Raw genomic sequence first — 22,991 nt, 5'->3', positions numbered from 1 at the left:
TTGTGTGTGTCTTTTTCTCCTTTTGTCTTTCTTTTTAGTCCAATTATTTTAGTTCTTTTCATTCTGCCTTTCAAGTTTTATTGTACACCGCTTTGGTTTATTTCTTTTAAGAAAGGCAGTATATCAAGCCTGTATTAAACATTAAACTTGAATATAAGCCATTGGTTTATATTCGAGTTAACATTCCCCTCCCTTTTTTAGGGGAAAAATGTTATCTCGGTTTATATTCAAGTATATATGGTATATTAAAGCAGCAGTATACCCTAACATATTCACAGTGTTAAAGTGTCTTTTCTACATTTCTGCAGAATATTTTGGGACATTTTTTGTTCTGAAAAATTTTCATTGCTAATTCTATATAATCCTTGTTAGTTATATTGAACCCTGCGGGCATTAGTCTTTCCCTGAGGATTGTTTGCACAATTTTATTAATCAGTGGAAGCTCTCCTACTACAATGCAGAAGCAGAGATATCACTACAAAATAGAGAAATGTTTGTGTATTTGTCATAGCATTTAAATTAGTCCCTCAAAAATGGTTATAAAATGTTTTTTGCTGATTAGGAGAAACATGGGCAAATGAAAGATTGGTAACAGATTTAATAGAATACTTTATCTTACTCAAATTTGATCGTGTGAGGTGCTTCCATGTATAAACACAAAGAGACATATTTTCAAAGCACTTATACTTACAAAGTTGTCATTTAGGTCACAAATAGGCCAAGTAGTAAGAAGTTCTCTGTTCAGGTTGAGCCTTATAGGCTCAGTTCAATCTCTTTTACACCCCTCAGCAATAAATATTCTTGTACACTCACTCATATCACAGATTACTGTAATTCTCTATAGAAAGGTCTTAGGCTTAAACATATACACCGCCTACAACTTGTACAGAACACCACTATTAGACTAATCCACAAAGCCAATAAATTTGATCACATCATACGTTCATAGCCTCCTAATACAATATATTCCCCTACATGCTCTCCGCTCACAAGATCAAAATTTACAGTTGGCGGATTAGTAAATCTGAATAAACTTGGAGACAAGGAGGCATATTTTCAAAGCACTTTGGGAGGCTAAGTTCCATAGGTTTCTATGGAACTTTGGGAGGCTAAGTGCTTTGAAAATGAGCTTGATAGTAACCTATGTAACTTTGTAAGTCTAAGTGCTTTGAAAATACACCTCATAAGGTACCTTCACTCAAGATTCCTAGTCTGAGAGTTTTGTAAAGATAATATGGATATCGTCCTCGTTCCTGTATTTGGCAAATTAAGAGAATTATTTTAAGAAAACTTGTGTAGGTTGTATTTTACCTTCTCTTGTTTCATGTTATGTGAGATAAAAGTGCACCCACTGTGCAGTATTACAAGACAGCAAATGCCATGTAGTGATATTTTCTTTGTGCAGATTCCAAAGTTCTGCCAATTTGCTATATTTGAAATTATTTAAGCTATATATCTGGAAGCAACCATGTTAACAAAAGAGTAAAAAAAATCTGAGGAAATGGATCTACTTGGTCCATAGATACTGTTAGAGTTTATGGAATTATATTAGAACCATTTGGAAAAATAATAACCGTGGCTATTACTGTTTGCAGTATTGGGTACAGCTTTCAAGCACATATGTGTAAAGTCTGTTTGCACGATGACAAACAGCTATAAGGTTTAAAAAAATGAAAAACAGTATTGTTTACTTTAGAAACACATGGCCCTGAAAATGCCCCTTTAAAGTAAAAAAAAAATTTTTTTATTATTAAATGCTTATGACTTAGTTCTAGGTAGCTGTCACATGCAGATTCTGTATTAACAGGATACAATGGCAAAGCGCAATACTGTGATTGGCACTCCCTTTTGGATGGCTCCAGAAGTAATCCAAGAAATTGGTTATAACTGTGTAGCCGACATCTGGTCCCTTGGGATTACATCCATAGAAATGGCTGAAGGAAAGCCTCCATATGCCGATATCCATCCAATGAGGGTAAGAATTGTGTGTTTCTGAAAGACTTTAATGTTTGTATATTAGTAATATATTAATGGCATCAGATTAAGCATTGCTTTACAACATGAGTTTATTCTTTCATCAGTAGACTGTGATGGTTAGAGATACAAAGGTCTACAGAGGTGCTGACGTTCATTCAGATTGCTGTCTTGTGGTTTCAAAAAATATATAGGGAAGATGAAAAAAACAAAGCTAGATACAAAACGGAATTATATAGTTTTATATAAAGTATATTTGTTGCAAAAAGAGAGTAAGAAACAAAAATTAGAACATAAACAGCTATACATATATAAAAATATAAAATTTGTGCAATCCATAAAAAATGTAGACATTGAACTGACATGAAATAGTCTTAATAATGATGACATAAAAGACCAAGACACACACAGGGTAGTTCTGTAAACGAACACCTAGAATTATGTGCCACTTGTGTGTGTTATAGAATAGTGCCTAATGCAATGCATATGCATAACTGCCAATTATGGGCACCAATAAAGTACTGCCTAGTGCTGTAGTGCTTAACTGCAAGGGGGGGGGGGGGGGGGGGCTTACATGTGAGTGGAGAATGGGTGTGCCTATCACTGTGTTGCCAAACAATATGCATACTATCAGTTGCGCACATTGATTGGTGCACCCATATACACCTGCCATTGACATAGATACAGAGAAAAATATAGGCAGGTAAAGACCATATGACCTATTCAGTCTGCCCATCCATGCCATTTATTCTCCCTATCACTCCCTTAGAGATCCTTTGTATTTGTCCCAAGCTCTCTTGAATTCAGATACTGTTTTCATCCACCACTTCCATTGGGAGGCCGTTCCACAAATTCACCACCCTTTCCGTGAAGAAGTATTTCCTCAGATTACTTCTGAGTCTATCCCCTTTCACCTTCATCCTATGCCTCCTCGTTCCAGAGCTTCCTTTCAATTGAAAGAGACTCTCCTCCTGTGCATTTATGCTGCATAGGTATTTAAATGTCTGTATCATATCTTCCCTCTCCCACCTTTCTTCAAAAGTATACATATTGAGATCTTTAAGTCTGTCCCCATGCACTTTATGATGAAGACCATTGGCCGTTTTAGTAGCCGCCCTCTGGACCAACTCCATCCTGTTTATATCTTTTTGAAGGGGTGGTCTCCAGAATTGTACACACTATCTAAATGAGGTTTCACCAGAGTTTTATAAAGGGGCATCATTGCCTACTTTTTTCTACTGACCATTCCTCTCCCTATGCACCCAAGCAGCATTCTAGCTTTCACCATCGCCTTTCCTACTTGGTTGGCCACCTTGAGATCATCACATACGATCACATACAAGTGTCGCTCCTCTTCCATGCATAAAAGTTCTTCATCCCCTAAACAGTTGCATTCCCTCAGGTTTTTGCAGTCCAGACATATGACCCTGCATTTTTTAGCAGGAAATCTTAGCTGCCAAATTCCAGACCATTCCTCTAGCTTCGCTAAGTCATAAGAATATAAGCATTGCCATACTAGGATAGACCAAAGGTCCATCAAGCCCAGTATCCTGTTTCGCCAATCCAGGTCACAAGTAGCTGGCAAAACAGATTTTATGCTGCTTTTTCTAGTGCAGTGGATGTTCCCAAGTCCATCTTAATGGCTTATGGACTTTTCTTTTAGGAAACTATCCATGCCCTTTTAAAAACCTGCCAAGCTAACTGCTTTTACCACATTCTCTGGCCTCGAATTCCAGAGTTTAATTATTCATTGATTGAAGAAATATTTTCTCCAATTCGTTTAAAATTTACTACTTATTACCTTCTTTGCGTGCCTCCTAGTGTTTTTGGAAAGAGTAAAAAACGATTCGCATCTACCTGTTCCACTCCACTCAGGATTTTAATAACCTCTATCATATCTCCCCTCAGCTGTCTCTTCTCCAAGCTGAAGAGCCCTAGCTGTTTTAGCCTAGCTGTTTTAGCCTTTCCTCATAGGGAAGTTGTCCCATCCCGTTTATCATTTTCGTCACCCTTCTCTGTACCTTTTCTAATTAAATTATATCTTTTTTGAGATGCGGTGACCAGAACTGCACACAGTATTTGAGTATACAAAGGCATTATAATATTCTCAATTTTGTTTTCCATTCCTTTCCTAATTTACTAACATTCTATTTGCTTTCTTAGCCACCATTGCACATTGTGCAGAGTGTTTCAACTTATCATCAATGATGACACCAAGATCCTTTTCCCGGCAGTGACTCCTAATGCATCACATAGCTATAGTTCCTTGTCACTTGCAGCAGATGAATCCAGGAACTAGTGGGTTAAGTCCGCCTACCAGCAGGTGGAGATAGAGATAAACAAACTAAAGGTAGTGATGCCAGACGGCCAGCTCCTTCCTCAGTTAGTATGTCTCCATCTCAGCAGGTGGTGGACGGCTTTTTCTCCAGCTCCTGGGCCCAAAGCCTCTGAGGGTGCTCCTGGGCCGGTGGCCAGTTTGAGCCGGGGGTGGCGGACTCGTGGTGTCCCCTTTGGCTGCATATGCAGTTGCTGGGTCCCTGCTGCACCTCAAATTCCCTCTGAACAGGCTTTTGCTTTTCCTTTCCTTCCCTGTTTGTTTCTGCCTCAGAAATACATCCAGGAAAACCTCCAAAAGGGCTTTATCTGACCTTCTTCCTCTCCGGTAGGGGCCGGGCTTTTCTTTGAAACTAAGAAGGATGGCTCTTTGCGACCTTGTATAGACTACCGGGGTCTCAGCGAGATTACCATTAAAAACCGGTATCCGCTCCCTCTTATTCCGGAGCTATTCGACCGTCTGCAGGGAGCGGCAATCTTCACTAAACTAGATCTGCGAGGTGCCTATAACCTGATCCGAATCCTCGAAGGGGACAAATGGAAGATGGCTTTTAATACCCATGAAGGACATTTCGAGTATCTTGTGATGCTTTTTGGCCTTTGCAATGCCCCTGCGGTCTTCCAGGATTTCATCAATTTCATTTTTCAGGATCTCCTGTACTCGACGGTCATTGTTTACCTAGATGACATTTTGCTGTTCTCCGCTTCTGCTCAAGACCATCCCCATCATGTACACACTGTCCTCCAACGCCTTCGGAATCATTGCCTCTTCGCGAAATTAGAGAAATGTTCATTTCATCAACAGGCTATTCCCTTTCTGGGATATATTTTTTCATCTGAAGGTCTCAAGATGGATTCCACTAAACTCAAGCCATCCAAGATTGGCCCACGCCCCAAGGACTCTGGGCTTTACAATGTTTTCTGGGGTTTGCTAATTATTACTGGCAGTTCATCGATCAATACTCCCTCATTACTGTACCTCTGACCGCTCTAACTAGAAATGGGGCCAACATGAAGAACTGGCCGCCCGAGGCTCATGAAGCCTTCACTGTCTTAAAACAAGCTTTTGTGTCAGCCCCAGTACTTCGAAGTCCGGATACAACCAAGCCGTTCATTTTGTAAGTGGACGCCTCTTCGCTGGGGGCTGGGGCGGTCCTGTTACAAGCCGCAGACTCTGGCCAGCGTCATCCTTGTTTTTTCTTTTCCAAAAAATTCTCTCCGGCGGAGCGCAATTGCACCATCGGGGACTGGGAGTTGTTGGCTCTTAAATTGGTGCTCCAGGAGTGGTGATATCTTCTGGAAGGGGGCCTTGCACCCCATCACTGTGATCACCGACCACAAGAACCTCTTATGCCTCCAGGATGCTATGAGGTTAAACCCACGACAAGCACGTTGGTCTCTTTGTTGCCCGATTTAATTTCTGCTTGGTATTCTTGGTATTCTGGTATTCTGCCGAAAAGAACGTGCAAGCAGATGCCCTTTCCAGGGCCTTTAATCCTCCTGAAGAGCCCGAGGAATCCTATCCCATGCTAAACCCCGCCTGTATTGCCCTCCACTACGATAGCTCCTTCAACCACCACGAAGACCTCCGTGCCTCCCCAGTCCCACAAGAAAGATCTCAAATGGGGCTACTCCTCCACAATAGCAGGTCACTCTGGATTCCGCAAGACCTTTCATTTAATCTTTCAGTATTATTGGTGGCCACACATGGCTCAAGCTATTTTACATTTTGTGTCCACCTGTCCCCTTTGTGCCCGAAACAAATCCTCTCCTAGCAAGCTGTGGGGATTTCTACAACTGTTGCCTGTTCCACAGTATCCTTGGCAGGATCATAAGCGACCGAGGGTCTCAATTTACGTCCAGGTTCTGGAGAACTCTGTGCTGTGCCTTTGGTGTCACCACCCATTTTTCTTCTGCATACCACCTTCAAACCAATGGGATGGTAGAACGTGTCGATCAAACACTCAAAACCTTTCTGCATATGTACACAAATAATCGACAGGATGATTGGTCTACATTACTCCCCTGGGCAGAGTTTGCTTACAACATTTTGTGTCCACCTGTCCCGTTTGTGTCCGAAACAAATCCTCTCCTAGTAAGCTGTGGGGATTTCTACAACTGTTGTCGGTTCCACAGTATCCTTGGCAGGAGATCTCCTTGGACTTTATTACCGACTTACCATTTTCCTGGGGCCACACGGTTATTTGGGTTGTAGTGGATTGATTCTCCCGTATGGCTCACTTCATTCCCATGAAGTCTCCCCCAGAATTTCATCCAGCATGTATTTCATCTACATGGTCTACCTCTGCGGATCATAAGTGACCGAGGGTCTCAATTTACGTAGGTTCTGGAGAACTCTGTGCTGTGCCTTTGGTGTCACCACCCATTTTTCTTCTGCATACCACCCTCAAACCAATGGGATGGTAGAACGTGTCGATCAAACACTCAAAACTTTTCTGCATATGTACACAAATAATCAACAGGATGTTTGGTCTACATTACTCCCCTGGGCAGAGTTTGCTTACAACAACGGTCTCCACTCCACCTCTCGGACATCACCATTTTTTACCGTGTATGGATGCCACCCATGCCTCTCTCTTCCGATTCCTCTGACCCAAACCTCGCCGCAGCTTCAACAGACCCTCACGGATATTCGAGACATTTGGAGTACAGTCCAACATCATCTTCAACAAGTTGGCCGCTGTCGGGGAAAGGATGCTAGGCTCGATGGACCCTTGGTCTTTTCCCAGTGTGGCAATACTTATGTACTTATATACTAAGCTGCCGCAAAGTATAAACTTTTTGCAGATAAGAAGAGACAAGCTGCACCGACTTTTCAACCCGGACAGAAGGTATGGCTTAGTACCAAGTACTTGAGACTTTGTTTACCCTCTTTCAAGTTTGCTCCCTGGTACATTGGACCTTTCTCAATACAATCCCGAGTGGGGACAGTCACCTATTGGCTCTGACTACCAGCCAGTCTCAAAGTCCACAACGCCTTCCATGTGTCTCTACTAAAACCATTCTTGTCCTCGAAATGGCACCCAGAACCAAAGAAGGTTGCCATCCCTGATACCGAGCCGGACCCTGAGTTCAAAGTAGAGGAGGTTCTAGATTCCAGACGCCAAAGGGGACGACTCTTCTACTTGCTTTCATGGAAACACTTTGGTCCTGAGGACAATTCATGAGAACCGGCTACTAATGTCTATGCCCCAGAACTAATCCAAGAGTTCCACGCTCGCTACCCATCCAATCCCAGACCTAGGCAGAGGGGGGGCCCTTAAGGAGCAGGTACTGTCATGTCCCCTACATCAACACAAGCGGCATCCTCGGCCTGCGCAGGGTCCTGGCAACATACACACTTGACTGGCTCAGCCTTGAGCCATGTCTGTGTACTTCTTCTCTGGCTGCAGGCTCCTTGATTGCCTTGCTCTCATGCACCTGGATGTGCTCTCTCTGCCTGGCTTTTAGGCTCTTTAATTGCCTTGCTACCAGGCACCTGTGTTGACTTTCTCTCTGCCTACCTGACCTATGGAATCTCTCCTCTTCAGCTGGTTCCTTTCTACGTCAGAAAGCCTGCACTATTTCTGGGACGCTTTCCCTCTGCCTCATTGCTTTGGCTTCTACTTGGGTAAGTGTTTCTCTAAAGCATACTCTTCTGTTTGATGCCTGCCTGTAAGACCCTGCTTGGACCTGGTTACTCTCTTGTCTGCTGCCTGCCTGAATATCCTGCCTGGACCTGGTTACTCTCTTGTCTGCTGCCTGCCTGGACCTGGTTACTCTCTTGTCTGCTGCCTGCCTGGATATCCTGCCTGGTCCTGGCTACTGTCTTGTCTGCTGCCTGCCTGGATATCCTGCCTGGACCTGTTTACTTCCTTGTCTGCTGCATGCCTGGATATCCTGCCTGGACCTGGCTACTCTCTTGTCTGCTGCCTGCCTGGACCTGGTTACTCTCTTGTCTGCTGCCTGCCTGGACCTGGTTACTCTCTTGTCTGCTGCCTTGCCTGGATATCCTGCCTGGACCTGGTTACTCTCTTGTCTGCTGCCTGCCTGGATATCCTGCCTGGACCTGGTGACTCCCGGGTCAGTTACCCGCCTGTATACCTCTTGCAGGCTTCTTAATCAGGGTCAGCTGGAAGCTGGAAACAGTCAAACTCTGGGGCGCAGCGTATAGTACTCATGCTCCAAGAGAAACTGACTGGGGCTTCCCTGCCTCCGAGGTTCCTGGGGACCCACCCTAGCTCTTTGGAACAGCCTGCTGAGAGATTGAACTTCTTTTCTCCCCCCCCCCCCCCCCCCAACCATGCTAACTAAAGTCCATTCCTTGCTGAGTGAAACAAGGGAACAGTGTTCTGGAAAGCATTTGTTTGTAAGGGAAGCTAAGGGTTTCTCAATGTGCCTGCCCCTTTCCTGTTACACTAGAAAGTCTGTGGGCCACATAATAAAGAGATGTTACATTCCGTCTTTCCAGATTAACATAAAGTGCTGTCCCCTTAACTCATAAGCCCCGCAATTCTGTTGTTTTAATATTTTTTATTATAATGTATGTAGCATTACTCCTTTTCCATTTCTTCTTATCCAGGTCTTCCTGAATAGACTTTGCTAGTATATCTATATGCCAGTCATAGTTCTCTGTGTAGCATATCTTTGTGACTCCACTAAATCCAAGTCCACCTCTTCCATTCTGGTCTCTAGATCTGGGCTTGTTGGAGTGGATGTTGCCCAATTTTGACTTTTCTGTTCAGTCATTTGTTGTTGCACTTACCTGAGGGCTTTGTCCACCCATCTCTGATGTCCACCTATCTCTGACAATCCTAGATAAAGCCCTCAAAAAAATCATATACTGAGTCAGAGCAAGGGTCCATCTACCTCAGTATCCTTCTAACAGTGGCCAGGGCACAACAAGTATCCGGTAGCAAGATTCCATGCTACTCAACCCAAGGGATAAGCAGTGGCTTTCCCCAGGTCTACCTTATTAATGGTATATGGACTTTTCCACACACAGAGAGATAAAGCGGGGTTCACACTCTCCACAGCAATCGAACACAACAGAAATGGAGTGGAGAGGGCCCAATGTCAAGAGATCAGTCACCACATACAAGGGTAAGATGCTCCAAAAAACTTTTATTAGGACCCTAATAAAAGTTATTTCCGATCTGATGAAGAAGGGCAACCTTCGAAAGCTAATCAAGGAATGTATTAAGTTATGTCCAATAAAAAAGGTATAATCTTATTTTCTTTTCCATGTTTTATTTTGTTTTATTTCTATTGATATACTTGAAGGAGAGATGAAATAGATCATTTTTGGTGGCTATACCTTAAACTGGAATGCATGTCTTTTTGAGCTGAATCAAGAAAAGAATTATCTTTTCTTCTGTGGACAATAAAGGCTGAGGTCTGTGGTATAGGAAATAAATAATTAAATTTGAGTATGGATTAATTTTGTCTTATAAAACATATCTTGAAGTTGCGATACAGAATTTTTGAAGTCAGTCTGTTAATTATGTGTGCTGTTTGGTTCTGGTATATTGTATGTGTTTACTATTGGTAGCTGCCAATTGTAAGGTTTTAGGATTGGTGGTTAAAAGGTCTTGAAATACATTATATATGCTTGTATCAAATGACAAAAATAAGGGCTGATTATTGTAATGAGTTGTAACTGATATGACTTGTAATTCAGATATTGTTTCATTTGCAGGGTTTTGAATCTTTTTAATTCTTGTAGTCATACGATATCAAAGGCTAAAATAATCTGGTAAACAAATTCTGTATTAAATTAGCAAATTGAGGTATGAGCTTTTAGGAAGAACTGTGTATAGATGGTTATAGCTTATTTCTATAATGTACTACCTTTTCTGCAAACATTGCAAGGCAGTAGAACAGGTAGCTCCACTATTTGGTCTTATTAGCAAGTTCTTACAGTGGAGAATAAGAAATATATAGATTTTTACAATTGTTTTAAAGAATTATAGGATCCAGCTTCTTAAGAGTTTGGGGCATATGCCAATGATTTTCAGATTCATTAATGTTATAACTTTAGAATTGATGTAGACAGGCATGACAAATTGAGCAAATTTTTGTTACTTTTACTGGGCCTTACTCAGTATTTTTAGTATTCATGTTAAGCACCTTTTTTTTTCTGGAAAAATGCATGTTAAAATGATCAAGTACAATCTTTTGCTGTAGGCTGGTTGGCACTGCCACAAAGGTACTTTATCTATAAAACAGTAAACGCAGCCGACAAAGAAATCGCCTACTGGCAGTATAGTATATGATTTTTTAAACAAGTATTGTGGCAGGAAGGAAATGGCAGATTCTATACAAATAAGCATAGTTTCCTTTTTTAACCACTTTGTAGTTTCTCAAATAGTTATACTTGTAAGAAAGCAGAAAATGAGTTCTGTTTGAAAGAAGATACTGATATATTTTAAACTAGTGCTTTATAGTTTATTTGCTTACATACTGTGACTGGTTTGGCTAGATTTTTCAAGCTGTTTTATTTACTTGAAGCTATTTTACTTTAGTAAAATACCGTCAAATACTTGCTAACCTCATAAAATAAATTATTTCTGCAAAAATTGCACCAGTGACCCTAGTAAAAATTTAGATTATGAGAGAAGACTAGGAGTGGAGGAGTAGCCTAATGATTAGTACAGCGGCCTGAGAACCAGGGGAACCGGGTTCAATTCCCACTGTATCTCCTTGTGATTCTGGGCAAGTCACTTAACCCTCTTTTGTCCCAGGTACAAAATACGAACCTTCATATAATAATATGTAAACTGCTTTGATTGTAATCACAGAAAGGTAGTATATCAAATCTCATCTCTCCACGAGTAAATGATCTGGCTAAGTGAAGACATCTCTCAGTAATTCATTTGACAGAGAAGTGAAGTTGAGCGCTTTTTGATGGAACATGGTGTTTTAGAATTTAAGCCCCAGTACTTCACTTAATAAATGATACTTTTGTAATCAAAAGCACTTGATGATAATAGTGCAACTGTAATCTTTTCTTGCACAAAAGTATTGTGCCAATGTAAGCAAACAAATTGTTGTGTTCTCCAACAGATTTTTTGGTGATGTCAAATTGTGGCCTCTAACTCTTGCTGGTGGCTGCATTCAGTATGTTTTTCTAAAACATTTCCTCCCCCACCTACTTATTTCCCCCTTTTCCTCTGCTCTTCTTTCATTTTCCCTTTTCTTTTCAATTCCTCCCCTGCTTCTGCTCTCATCCTTCCCTCGCTCCCCTGCCCCTTCTTTTCCTTCCCCAACTTATTTCCTTTTTTTTTTACATACCTTTTGTTAATTTTGTCTTCCATTGCTGGTCCATTGCTTTTCACACTCCTTCCTCCTCTTCCCTTTTGTCTCTACCCTACCTTGTGTTCAGCTTTTCTGGCAGCATAGGACTGGGATTTCTGTACTTTACCGCCTTTCACCTATGTAAATTGGGTCCTTGAATCCGTGGGGCTTTTTGTACAACCCATGCAAGTGGTCTAAGTGGCAGACTTCATCTATGCCAGCAGTGCTGCTTGTTTTTACCTGCTTGTTGTGCAGGCTATCAGCAGTTAACCACTTTCTGCTATCAGCTCGTATATGCCAGCTACTTACTGCTATTTGTTTTCTTGAGTAATTGATGCCTCTGGTTGTCGCGTGCTCGAGGACCTTGGTAACTGTCAGGCTTCTTCCCCGGGAGCACTGGGTTTGTGAGTCCGTGGGCCACTACCGTGGAGCGGCAGTGGCAGGCAAGATCACCTCCAAGGTAGAGATGAGACAAAACTGGACCGGAACCCCGGACTGGAGTTCCACACAGAAATACACGGAACTGGAACGCACCGGACGGGTACGCACTGGAGTGGAGCCCGCTGGACTGGAACACACTGGAGTGGCCCCACTGGACTGGAACATACAGGAGGGAAACCTGCTGGACTAGAACACACTGGACCGGAACCCACGGGACCGGAACCCGCTGGACTGGAACACACTGGACCTAGGCTTCACCTACGCTTAACCACCTTTCCCCGAGGGTTGAGCCCTCAGGTTCTGGCAGCCGGTAGGACTTACAGGAAAACCCAGAACTGGAACTTGCAAGCAGGAACAGCAGGAATGAGGATCCAGGAGTGCCCCCAGGCACCTAGGCGAAGGCAGGGCAGACCGGCAGGGAATGTCCGGGTTCCAGCAGCAGGCAGATTCAGAGCACTGGTCAAGTCAAGGAACAAAGGCTGAAGCTCCAGAAGCAAAAGAAACACACACGGAACACCAGCAGGCAAACACCAGAAGACTAGTCAACTATACATAAGCTAATAGGAAAGCTATGCCCAAGCAAACCAGTCATACACAAGGAACATACACTAAGCAACTCAGGAGACTAGTAAAGCTATACACCAGCTAACAACAAAGCTGTGCCCAAGCTAACAAGTCATACACTGGAAACAAACACAGAGCACTAGCAAAGCTATACACAGGCTAACAAGCCAAGCGGTGCCTAAGCTGGCTAGTCAACACTAGGAACAAACACAGAGAACTAGCAAAGCTATACACAGGCTAACAAGCCACACGGTGCCTAAGCTGGCTAGTCTAACACTAGGAACAAACACAGAGAACTAGCAAAGCTATACACAGGCTAACAAGCCACATGGTGCCTAAGCTGGCTAGTCTAACACTAGGAACAAACACAGAGAACTAGCAAAGCTATACACAGGCTAACAAGCCACACGGTGCCTAAGCTGGCTAGACAAACATAGAAACTCACACAGAGCAAACAATGTAGCAGTGAACAGAGCACTCCACATACCAGGGCCCTTAGACGAAATGCAAAGGCAAGGGCTGTAGTCTCTAAGTGATTAATAAAGCCCTTCAACACCAGAGGCATAGCTGCAGCAATCACCTTGCATCCAAACAGAGGTTTGACACACAGAGAAGGCTGCCCATAGGAAGGAACAGCGGGAGCCATCTTGGATACTGGCAAAGAGGAGGAGGCGGCAGCCATCTTGGAAGAGGCATAGCCCACACAGGTGAGGTTCAGTAGGGCAATCAGCACACAGAGCCAGAGAGAACCTAAGACAGAGACAGACACAGAGACAAGCAGAAGCCAGCACAGCCACTGACTCCCAGAAACAGGGTAAGTCTGAGGGTTGTCACGGCCACAGACGGGACACTGGTCAGTGTCAGACCATAGTTAGAAAAAAAAAGTTGCACAGAAATCTCCTTTGAGAAATGTTGGCATAACCAGTAGTGTTTATAGTTTTTCATATGGGCGACAAAGCAGTTTTCCTTAATCTTCTAGACCAGTCCAGACCAACGAGTTGAGTCCTACTAGCAGATGGAGTTAGAGATACCGAACTATTCCAGGGATATCACTGGTATAAGGGCTGGTACAACCTAGAATTCTCTGGTATTTCTCTACCTCCAGCAGTTCTTTCTCCTCAGGACACAGTCCACAGCCTGCATCATCTGAGGTCTTATCCTGGGTTTTGAACCATGGTCCACTCCTCTCCACTTTCAGCTTAGAAGAGGCTCTGCCTCTCAAGCCCCAAGTTCTAGCCCATGGACTTTAACTTGGTGAGGCTTACTGCAGTTGTCTTCTTGGGGTTCGTGCCATCAGAGGCCGTCCTCGTGCACCCCTGCAACTGAGAAGAAAAAAAATGTCATTAGTTCAATTGACTACTCGTCTTTATTCTTGGTAAGGGAATAAAGTTGTTTGGGGAAAAAAGACTGAATTCTTTTTTTTTGGAGGATTAGATTTAAAGCATCTACTTTGATTTTAAAGCTTTGAGTAATGATACTCCTTTAGTTCTTCTTCTTTGAGATTGTATTAGCCATCTCACAATTTACATTCCATGGATAAATTATTGTTAGATATTCCCTCTGTTAAACATGTTAGACGTGAGGCCAATCATTCTGCAGTGCTTCAAATTGCTTGTGCTAGTGTTTGGAATGTTCTGCCAGTGGAATTAAATTTGTCTACTTCAATTTTGCAGTTCAGGAACAATTAAGAGCTTTTTATTTTATTCAAGCATTTTCTGACTGAATTGTATCCCATATTATCTGGGATATTATGCACTTTTTGCATGAGCTGAAGCATATTAAGCCCCAATTTCATTCTGTTATTCCACAGTGGGACCCTGGTTTTCAATGCCTTGTTGGTTTCATCATTTGGACCTCTGAGTGGAGCCTCAGTGAAGGATCTCACCCTGAAGGTAGTTTTTCTGGTAGCCAGTTATTCTGCCAGAGTAGTATACGAATTGCAGGTCTCATCTTGCAGGAATCCTTGCTTTTCTTTTTCAGGTGATGCCACCTCTGTTCGAACAGCTCCTTTCTGCAGAAAGCGGTCTTCACATTTCATATGAATCATAGTTTTTCTCTCAGCCTTTTGTGAACAAGGGAGGAGTTACCTTAGAAGCTTTATGGGCTGGATGTCCATGGAGATTTATTGTGTTATTTGGAGGTGACCAACTCCTTCCACATGTTGGATAGACATTTTGTGTTGTTTTAGAGGCCGTGTAAAGGGTAAGCGACCTTTAAATCCTCAATAGCTCAGCAGTGGATTAAGGCTGCAATTGAGGTGGTGTATCATTTATTGGAAAGTGATTTTGGTGGACCAGTGGGCCCATTCTACCTAGGCTCAGATGGTCTCTTGACCGGAGACCAAGATAGTTGCACCAGAAGACATCTGCAAAGCAGCAAAGTGATCTTCGTTGCATTCATTGTGAAGCACTACATGTTCTAGCCAGGGGGGTGATATGACTTTTGGCAAAGCTGTGATTCAGGGGGGCTTTGTCTTCTCCTGCGTAGTAAGGTATTGCGTTTGTACATCCTGTTGGTCTGGATGATAAGGAAGATGAAATTTATTCATACTTGTTAATTTCTTTTCTTGGAGTGCTGCTTGACCAATCCAGGCGCCACCCTGTAAGACTGCGGCATGAGTTATATGTTTCTGGTTTAGCTTATTCTCTCCCCAGCTGTTGTGTACATAATTCATTCAGAATTTGTAATTTGATGTTATATGATACAGTGGTATCTGTGGGGATCCAAATTGGTGCATAGCAAAGTGGACCTGCTTCTGTGTGGTAGTGGCATTCCAGGCTGCACCAGTCCTTATACCGGTGATATCACTAGATAATTAAGTAGCTCTGTCTCTATTTGCTGATAGGGGGACTTAACCTGTTGGTCTGCACTGAGCTAGGAGGAATGAAGGAATGGAAATGAACATGTATGAATACATTTCATTATATTGTCATCCATAAGACAGTATAAGTGATGAATACTGGATTCTTAATGGGGTGATTTAAATGTTTGTGTTAAGTTCAGGCACAAACTGAGTATATGAAAAACCCATATACTAAACCATGCTAGCGATTCTCGCATGGCAAATGCGACGCAGCCTATTCAAAATGGATGGGCTGTGGCACATTTGCTGTACTGGGAATCATTAGCGCGGTTTAGTATAAGAGGCAGTTAGTATGCCACCTTTGATTAAAAATATAAACAGCAAAACAGTTTACAGTATAGATAAATAATAATAAAACACTGAGAAACAACAAATACACTCCTAAACAAAACAGAATAAATGTTTTAAACTCCAGAGTTTACATTTAGATGGTGTCTAAAAGTAAAAGAAGGATCATAGTTTATGGAGGACTTTCAAGAACAAAAAAGACTCTCATTCCAATTTTAAATTTAGCTCTCGAGGAGTCAGCTCGCAGGAAAGCAGAAAGAGTTCCACAGTGGTGGATCCAAACAAACAAAAAAAGCACACCACGGATTTATCTCAAAGCGTATGACATATGGAGATGGGATAGCCAGTAAATTATAAGAAGTGAAGAAAGTTTGTTAGGGCATAGTGACCATATATGGTGTGATAACATTTTAACAATGAGCAATCAGAATTTTTATTTTGAGAAGAATACACTTTCGGGGATAAATTTTGATAACTTTATGACTTTTGAAGCTCAATTAAATCTGCTTGTGAACATTTTTTTTTTGTGCTGAGAAAATTGAGAAGGATTTGGTATATCTTTGACGGACCAGTTTTTGGTTTAGTGGTATGAAATTTGCTCTTTCCACTGCTGGACCATAGTAATAGTGTATGCATAAGATGTCAAAAAGATTGATTGGACTATTTGATTTCAGTAATTGTATTTCAAACAAAATGGCGCCAGCGCTTCACACGCTGACTTCTACCCTTAAATAGGCTGCTCTGAACTGCTGATCTTAAAGAGATATGCCTGTGTGATGTCTGCTAGTAGAATACGTGCCAATATTTTGCTGTTTAAATCCTCAGGTTCTAACGTATTAAATTTAAAGGTCCATTTTGCCTCCTTACGTTGTAATAACAGTTTTTTATTGCCTCCTCTTTGGTTTCTGCCCTCTACCTTATCTAGAATGCAGCATCTGAGGTCTTCAAAAGAATGATTCATATTCGTGCAGTGCTCTACTAATGGTTCTTTCATGTTTTTTCTGCTGATATTAGATTTGTGCTCAAGCATCCTGGTTTTAAATGGTCTAGTTGCCTTGCCCCCGTAAAGCTTGTAACAAGGGCATTGGATGACATACACAACATACTCTGTTCTGCAATTGGTGCAGTGAAATAGAGAGTATTCATGGTTGTTCCGGATGTCTTTAAAAATTTTTGTCTTTATAGTGATTTTACAGATCTGGCACGTGCTGCATTTAAAGTGCCCCTGGATCTTTTTATTGGCACCAGTTGATGTTGGTAACGCTGCTGGGCATAATTCTTAAATTTTTGCCTCTTGCAAATGCTATCCTCAATTTGGTGTTTTGAAACAGAGGATTAATTTGCATGATCTCCCACCGTTTCTTCAATATTTTGATGATCTCTGGACTTGATGCATTATATTTCATTACCATGGTGCATATGTCGCTGAATTTTTTTTTTTTCTCGCACCTGATAGCAAGAGTTCTCTGTCGTTGTATTTTCCTCTCTTGTATGCCTTTTTAAATGTATGTTTGGAATAACCCCTCTCTGACAATCTTGTGATTAAATCTTTAGCTTGTCTTTTGTACATGTTCCTTTCAGAACATATACGATGAATTCTTAACATCTGTGAAATTGGCAAACTGTTTTTTAACTGTGTGGGATGACAGCTTTCGTGATGTAAAAATGTGTTTCTGTGTTTGGGTTTTTCATATACTCTAGTTGAAACTTCTCTTTGACGTACCGTGAGATCAACATCCAAAAAATGAATTGAAAACACTGAGTATTGTATTGTGAACTGTATGTGATCATTGCAGCTTTTAAGCCATTTATGAAACTACATCAGTTCATTCACTGTGCCCCTCCATAGCATGAATACATCGTCTGTAAATGTCCACTTGTGTATTTTACATACAAATGGGGAGGCTTCAATCCATTCTTTTTAAAAGGATGTCATGTACAGATTTGCGATGGAGGGTGCAAATGCTGCACCCATTGCAACACTCCATTGAACAAGAAGTAATTTTCTTTGATGGCTATTTTGGTTAATGCCATGAAGAAGTCAGTGGGTATCATTTGTGGTCGATCTCTGGAATCAAGCACCTCCTTCACCACTCTTAGTGCTTCATCCTGAGGAATGGATGTATAGAGTGAATTCACGTCCAGGGTTACCAGTAGAAAATCTTCGTGTTCCCAGTCTATTCCCGCTATTTTTTTTTTCAGAAAGTGAGTCGTATCTTTTATGTACGATGGGCTTTTTTGAACTTCTTATTTTAAGAAAGCGTCCACATAGATAAAAGTTCCATAACCGATTGTCTAGCTGAAAGGATTGGTCTGCCCGGTGGTTTACGTGCATCTTTGTGTATCTTTGGAAGAAAATACATTACCAGTACTACTGGGTCGAAACGCTGTCTGAGATGGGGAGAGTGTAGTCTGGGGTATTGATAGTGTGGGGTGGACAGCGATGTGCTGGGATGAGAGAATGAGGCAGTGTGTATTTTCTTTATTGAGTTTTAGTTGGAATGCCGTTGCCCAGGAGTCCATGATGTTCAAGCTGATCTTCATCTCGTTGGTGATTTCTGATGTTTTAGATTTGAAAGGTATGTATATTGTGACATCGCGTGCATAGATGAAAGGGTTAAGGCCTTGGTTGGATAAGGACTTGGCTAGTGGGGTCATCATTAGGTTGAAGAGGATGGGTGATAAAAGTGATCCCTTTGGTACTCCACAGTGTGCTTCCCATGGTGATGAGATGTTTGAGTTTGATTTTACTTGATATGTTATTGTAGTTAAGTATGTTTTCTCCAATCCCAAATTTTTCTAGTAATCTTATTAGTATATTGTGGCCTACCATATTGAATGCGCTAGACATGTCGAATTGGAGGAGGAAGATGTTTTTGCCTATTGCTATTTCCTGCTTGAATTTGGCTAGGAGAGTGACTAGTACTGTTTCTGTACTGTGGAGGGGTTGGAAACCTGATTGCGTTTCATTTAGTATGGAGAATTTGTTTATGTATTCTGTAAGTTGTTTGGTTACCATGCTTTCCATCAGTTTGGTTGTCAGCGGAATGGATGCTACTGGACAGTAGTTAGTGATTTTGTTTGTTTTTTCTTGGTGTCTTTTGGTATTGGTGTGAGTAAGATATTGCCTTTTTCCTTAGGGAAGAGACCTTGCAGAAGCATGTAGCTTAGGTGGGATGTGAGGTCTGTTATGAAACGGTCTGGGGCTGATTTCATTAAATAGTTGGGACAGGTATTAAGTTTACAATGAGTGGTGGAGAACCTACTGATCACCTGAGCAACTGCATCGACGGTGAGGTAGGTGAAGTTTAACCAAGTTCTGTCAGCCGGATCTTCTCCTGGGTTTCGGTCCAGCTCATTAAGGAAGCTTTCAATGTCAGTGTTATTCTGAGATAATGTATTATGTAAGTTTACAATTTTTTTTAAATGCTTAGCAAGTTTGTCCGCAGATGGAATGTCTGTATTTGATGTAGTAACAGAGTTAGTGTGTAGAAGCTTGTCCAAGAGTTTGTATAACTTGTTCAAGTCTTTGTAGTCTGTTCCTATTTGAGTTTTATAGTATGATCTTTTGGTCTGTCTTATCACGTATTTGTATTTTCTGTGTGATTGTTTCCATGTGGTTAGTGTAAGTTTGTTTTGTTTTTTTCTCCATGCACATTCAAGTTTCCTGGATTATGTCTTTAGCTTTTTCAGTTTGTTGTTGAACCATGGGGTTGTATTGTGCTTTCATGAGGTTTTTGTTCGTATTGGTGCTATATCATCTAGTACACATACGCATAGTTTTTCCCATTCTGCGAGGTAGTATGTGGAGTTAGTTTGTTCTGATCATTTATTGTTGTATATCAATTATCAGAATGATTTTGTGTCTACTTGACCTCCTGTGCTGTAGGATGTATTTGGTGTAATCCTTTCTTCCGCCGGTGTAGGGATAGGTTTAATTTGTAGTGATTGGTCCATGGTGTTTCTGTCCATTTAAGATCTGTTATGGCTAAGTTCTGGTCTGTTGAGAGTTTGTGTGAGAGTAGATCAAGTGTGTGCCCTTTGACGTGGGTTGCTTGCATTTGTGGCCATTTGAGGTCCCATAAGTGGAGGAATTCCTTACATTCCCGCGTGCTGGTTGAGTTTGGGTCTTCGAGGTGAAGGTTAATGTCTCCTAATACTAGTACATTGGAGTTGGTTGCACATGTTTTTGAAATGAAGTCCATGAAGTATGTGTGGGCTTTGTTCCAGTTACCTGGGGGTCTGTAGAATAAGACGCAATTCAGATGGTCACACAGAGATTTGTTATGTATCCTGACTGAGGCAATTTCAAGTTGTGGTGTCTTGGATGCGGCAGTGGTTTTGGTGGTAAAGTGGGATTGATATATTAGAGCGATGCCTCCACCTCTCTTTACCTTTCTGATCTAGTGTGTGATTTTCTATCCCGGAGGGCACATGTCTAGGATTATGGGGTCTTTTTGTTCATGAATCCAAGTTTTAGTGATTGAATAGTAAATCGAGGTCTTCTGCTGTGATCCAGTCTGTTAGTATTTCTGTTTTGTTTACTGTGGATCTGGCGTTGATGTAGCCCACTTGGATTGTTTGGAATGGCTCTTGTGCATTTGATATTGTGTGGACTTTTATTAGTTGTCGTTTATTTGTTGATTTGGGCTTGTTTGGACCCTTCTTTGCATTCTGTAGTGTTTGTCTGCAGGTTGGTGCTTGTCCTTTGTATGAGTTGCTGTCGGTGAGGTGTGGTACGTCTGATCGATCTTTGATGATTATATAGTAGGGGTATAATGTTGCTATCTGCAAGAGGGGTGGTTAGTATTGTGTGGATCAGTGTTAGGGAGTAGATAATTAGGAGTAGTTTTAAGGTTTTCATTTTGGTTTCTTTTAATTGTGTTGTTTGATTTGAATTGTGTTCTGTTGATTGGGTGCGCGATATGGCTTCTATTCTTTGGTTTGGGTTTTGGCGTGTTCTAGTCTTATGGGTTATTTCAGAGTTCATCCTTGGTTAGGACCGTGCTATTGTAGTTGACCATTGTTGTTTGTGGACTTGTCAGTCAGAGTGGTCTTGATCCTACTCTTGATGGGGGTACTACATCTGTAATTCGATGGTGAAAAGTTTTTGTTGTTGGATGGTCTGGTGATTGTGGTCAGTGCGGTGTGGTTCCAGGTTTGGGGGGAGAGGTGCGTAACCTAGGTCCATTGGTGAGATGCCTAGAGACTTCTGCTTGTATCCAGTCAGGTTTGGTGTTGCCTGTTTTTTTCAGCTATATTTGTGTGTGTATGACTATATTGAGGTCTTGTCTGCTTGTACTTTACTATCTTTGTTCTCAGTGTGTTTTCCTTGGGTTCAGCAGATGTGTGGTCCTCTTTTGGTTGGGCTATGTTGGGCCACTTTTGTTGTCCTCCTTCAGCTGATGTGTTTGATCTGCTGTTCAGGTATCCCAGGGTTCTGTCGGATCGCTTTTGATTATTTGTCTCTTCGTTAGGTATGTTTGTGCTGCAGCCTCAGGTATCCCTTGCCTACCACTGGATTTCTTATCAGCTGTTGTGTTGGGCGATAGTTTCTCCTGTTTTGATCTATCTTACCTTGGGGGTGATCAGTGTGCTGCCTGGGTGGTTCAGCTTGTCAGGACTCGGAGTGTAGCGTTTAGTTTTAGGGATTTGGTGCTAACGCCTAGGAGGAAGTCGCATTCGCCTCTGTCTCGTTCTGCCTTTACCGGGTGCAGAGACGATGAGCTGTGGGCCTCGCCGATGCGCTGCCTGGATTCTTCGGTCTTGTTAGGACCCGTGGTGTGGTGTTTAGCTCTTTGGATCTGGTGCTTCCGCCCATGAGGTAGTAATGTTCGCCTCTGTTTCGTTTTGCTTTCCCGGTGTGGAGCCAATGAACCTTGAGCCTCGCCAATGCTACTGCAGCCGCCAGGTCTCTTCCCAGCAGGTAGGAGCGTGTCGGCCTGTGCGTGAGCCTATGTTCGTCCGGTCTCCAGAGATTTTAGGTTGTTCTGTGATCTCATCAGTTTCACCTACCCCTGAGTCCCAGTCGTGCCCTGGATGACCTGCTGCCTTTACTGGTGTGCTGATGATGATCTCCTTGCTGGTGGCTGTCAGTGGTAGGCCTTTAACTTGTTGCCGTGACTGTGGTGAAGATTTCTACTCACAGTCTTACTTAAGTAAAGACCTGTTGAAATTCTTGAGTCGGATCATTTTGTAATAGCTAGTAAAAAGACCTATCTTGCAGTTGTCTCATGGCTTCCTCTATATAAGCACACTTATCTTGTTTTGTAGTCATTGCCCCTGAAGACACGATTTGCGAAACAAATTTGTGTTGGTTGTTGACAACTTGTATGTATGAGGACGTTGAGCTCAAGTAACAGCGAAAGCAAGGAAGAGGGCTGTTTTTGTAAGCTATATTTGAGAATGGCAATTCGTTGTATAATGAGTTGCAAGAAGTAATACTGCGACGCTATGGCGAATTGAAAACTTGTGCACAGACTGGAACTCTATTTTAAATTTTCATTAACGTTCTGCATAACAGCTTATGAACGGAGGATTATAACTCTTCCAATGGGACGAAGATTGGATTTTGAATGTCGTGATGGACTATTCATTCGGTTTAAAGTCTAACTTTTCATCATCATAGTGAATACTGGAAGAGATACTGATGTTTTATATGTTTGAATTTAAGTACCCTGATCTGGAGCCTAAAGTGATATGTTGAGTGTGTGTGGTATGAATGAAGTATAGTGAGTAGTGAGGAGCACATTAGGTTTTATACAGTTATAAAACATTTTGTGAGTGGTATAAAGAAATGTTTAATAAAGTATATTTAATAGATTTTGAGAGTTGATAGTGGTTACTAATAGTGCAATATTATTCTGCTGTAACTGGATTGGAATTAGGATACTCATTTATGTTCTAATTAATGAATATGCATGAGACAGATTTGCCTAAAGTGGAGGTAGTATCCATGCAGATCTGTCCCATATACATTAGGGATGTACTGAAAACCTGGCCTGTTTGCAGCACTCGTTGCCTGAATTCTTGCATTCCTGTTACAGGTGAGATGTAAGGGGCTATGGGGAAGACCATTGAAATTGACGGAGTTAAATTACTTTAAATTAGGTACTCATGTGAAGGTGTTATTAGGAAGGTTTATGGAGATAAGTCATATATGCAAAAAGCTATTCCTTTGTGAGCAGTAAGTTTGAGTATTATACATTTTAGCTTTCATAGTTAAGTTATT

At 41.8% G+C, this 22,991-nt stretch overlaps 1 protein-coding gene across 1 annotated transcript in view; it reads left to right on the top strand.

Moving 5' to 3' along the window:
- STK3 (serine/threonine kinase 3) overlaps positions 1–22,991 on the top strand; it is a 412,802-nt gene that overhangs the window by 79,708 nt on the left and 310,103 nt on the right. Inside the window, exon 6 of the mRNA XM_030217172.1 lies at positions 1,808–1,975. Coding sequence (XP_030073032.1) covers positions 1,808–1,975 — 168 coding nt within the window. The remainder of the gene's footprint in view (positions 1–1,807; positions 1,976–22,991) is intronic.

The sequence above is a fragment of the Microcaecilia unicolor genome, chromosome 1 (assembly GCF_901765095.1).
Source record: "Microcaecilia unicolor chromosome 1, aMicUni1.1, whole genome shotgun sequence".
Lineage (NCBI taxonomy): Eukaryota > Metazoa > Chordata > Amphibia > Gymnophiona > Siphonopidae > Microcaecilia > Microcaecilia unicolor.
The sequence above is the reverse complement of the archived record's forward strand: the minus strand, read 5'-3'. Positions and strand labels throughout refer to the sequence as shown.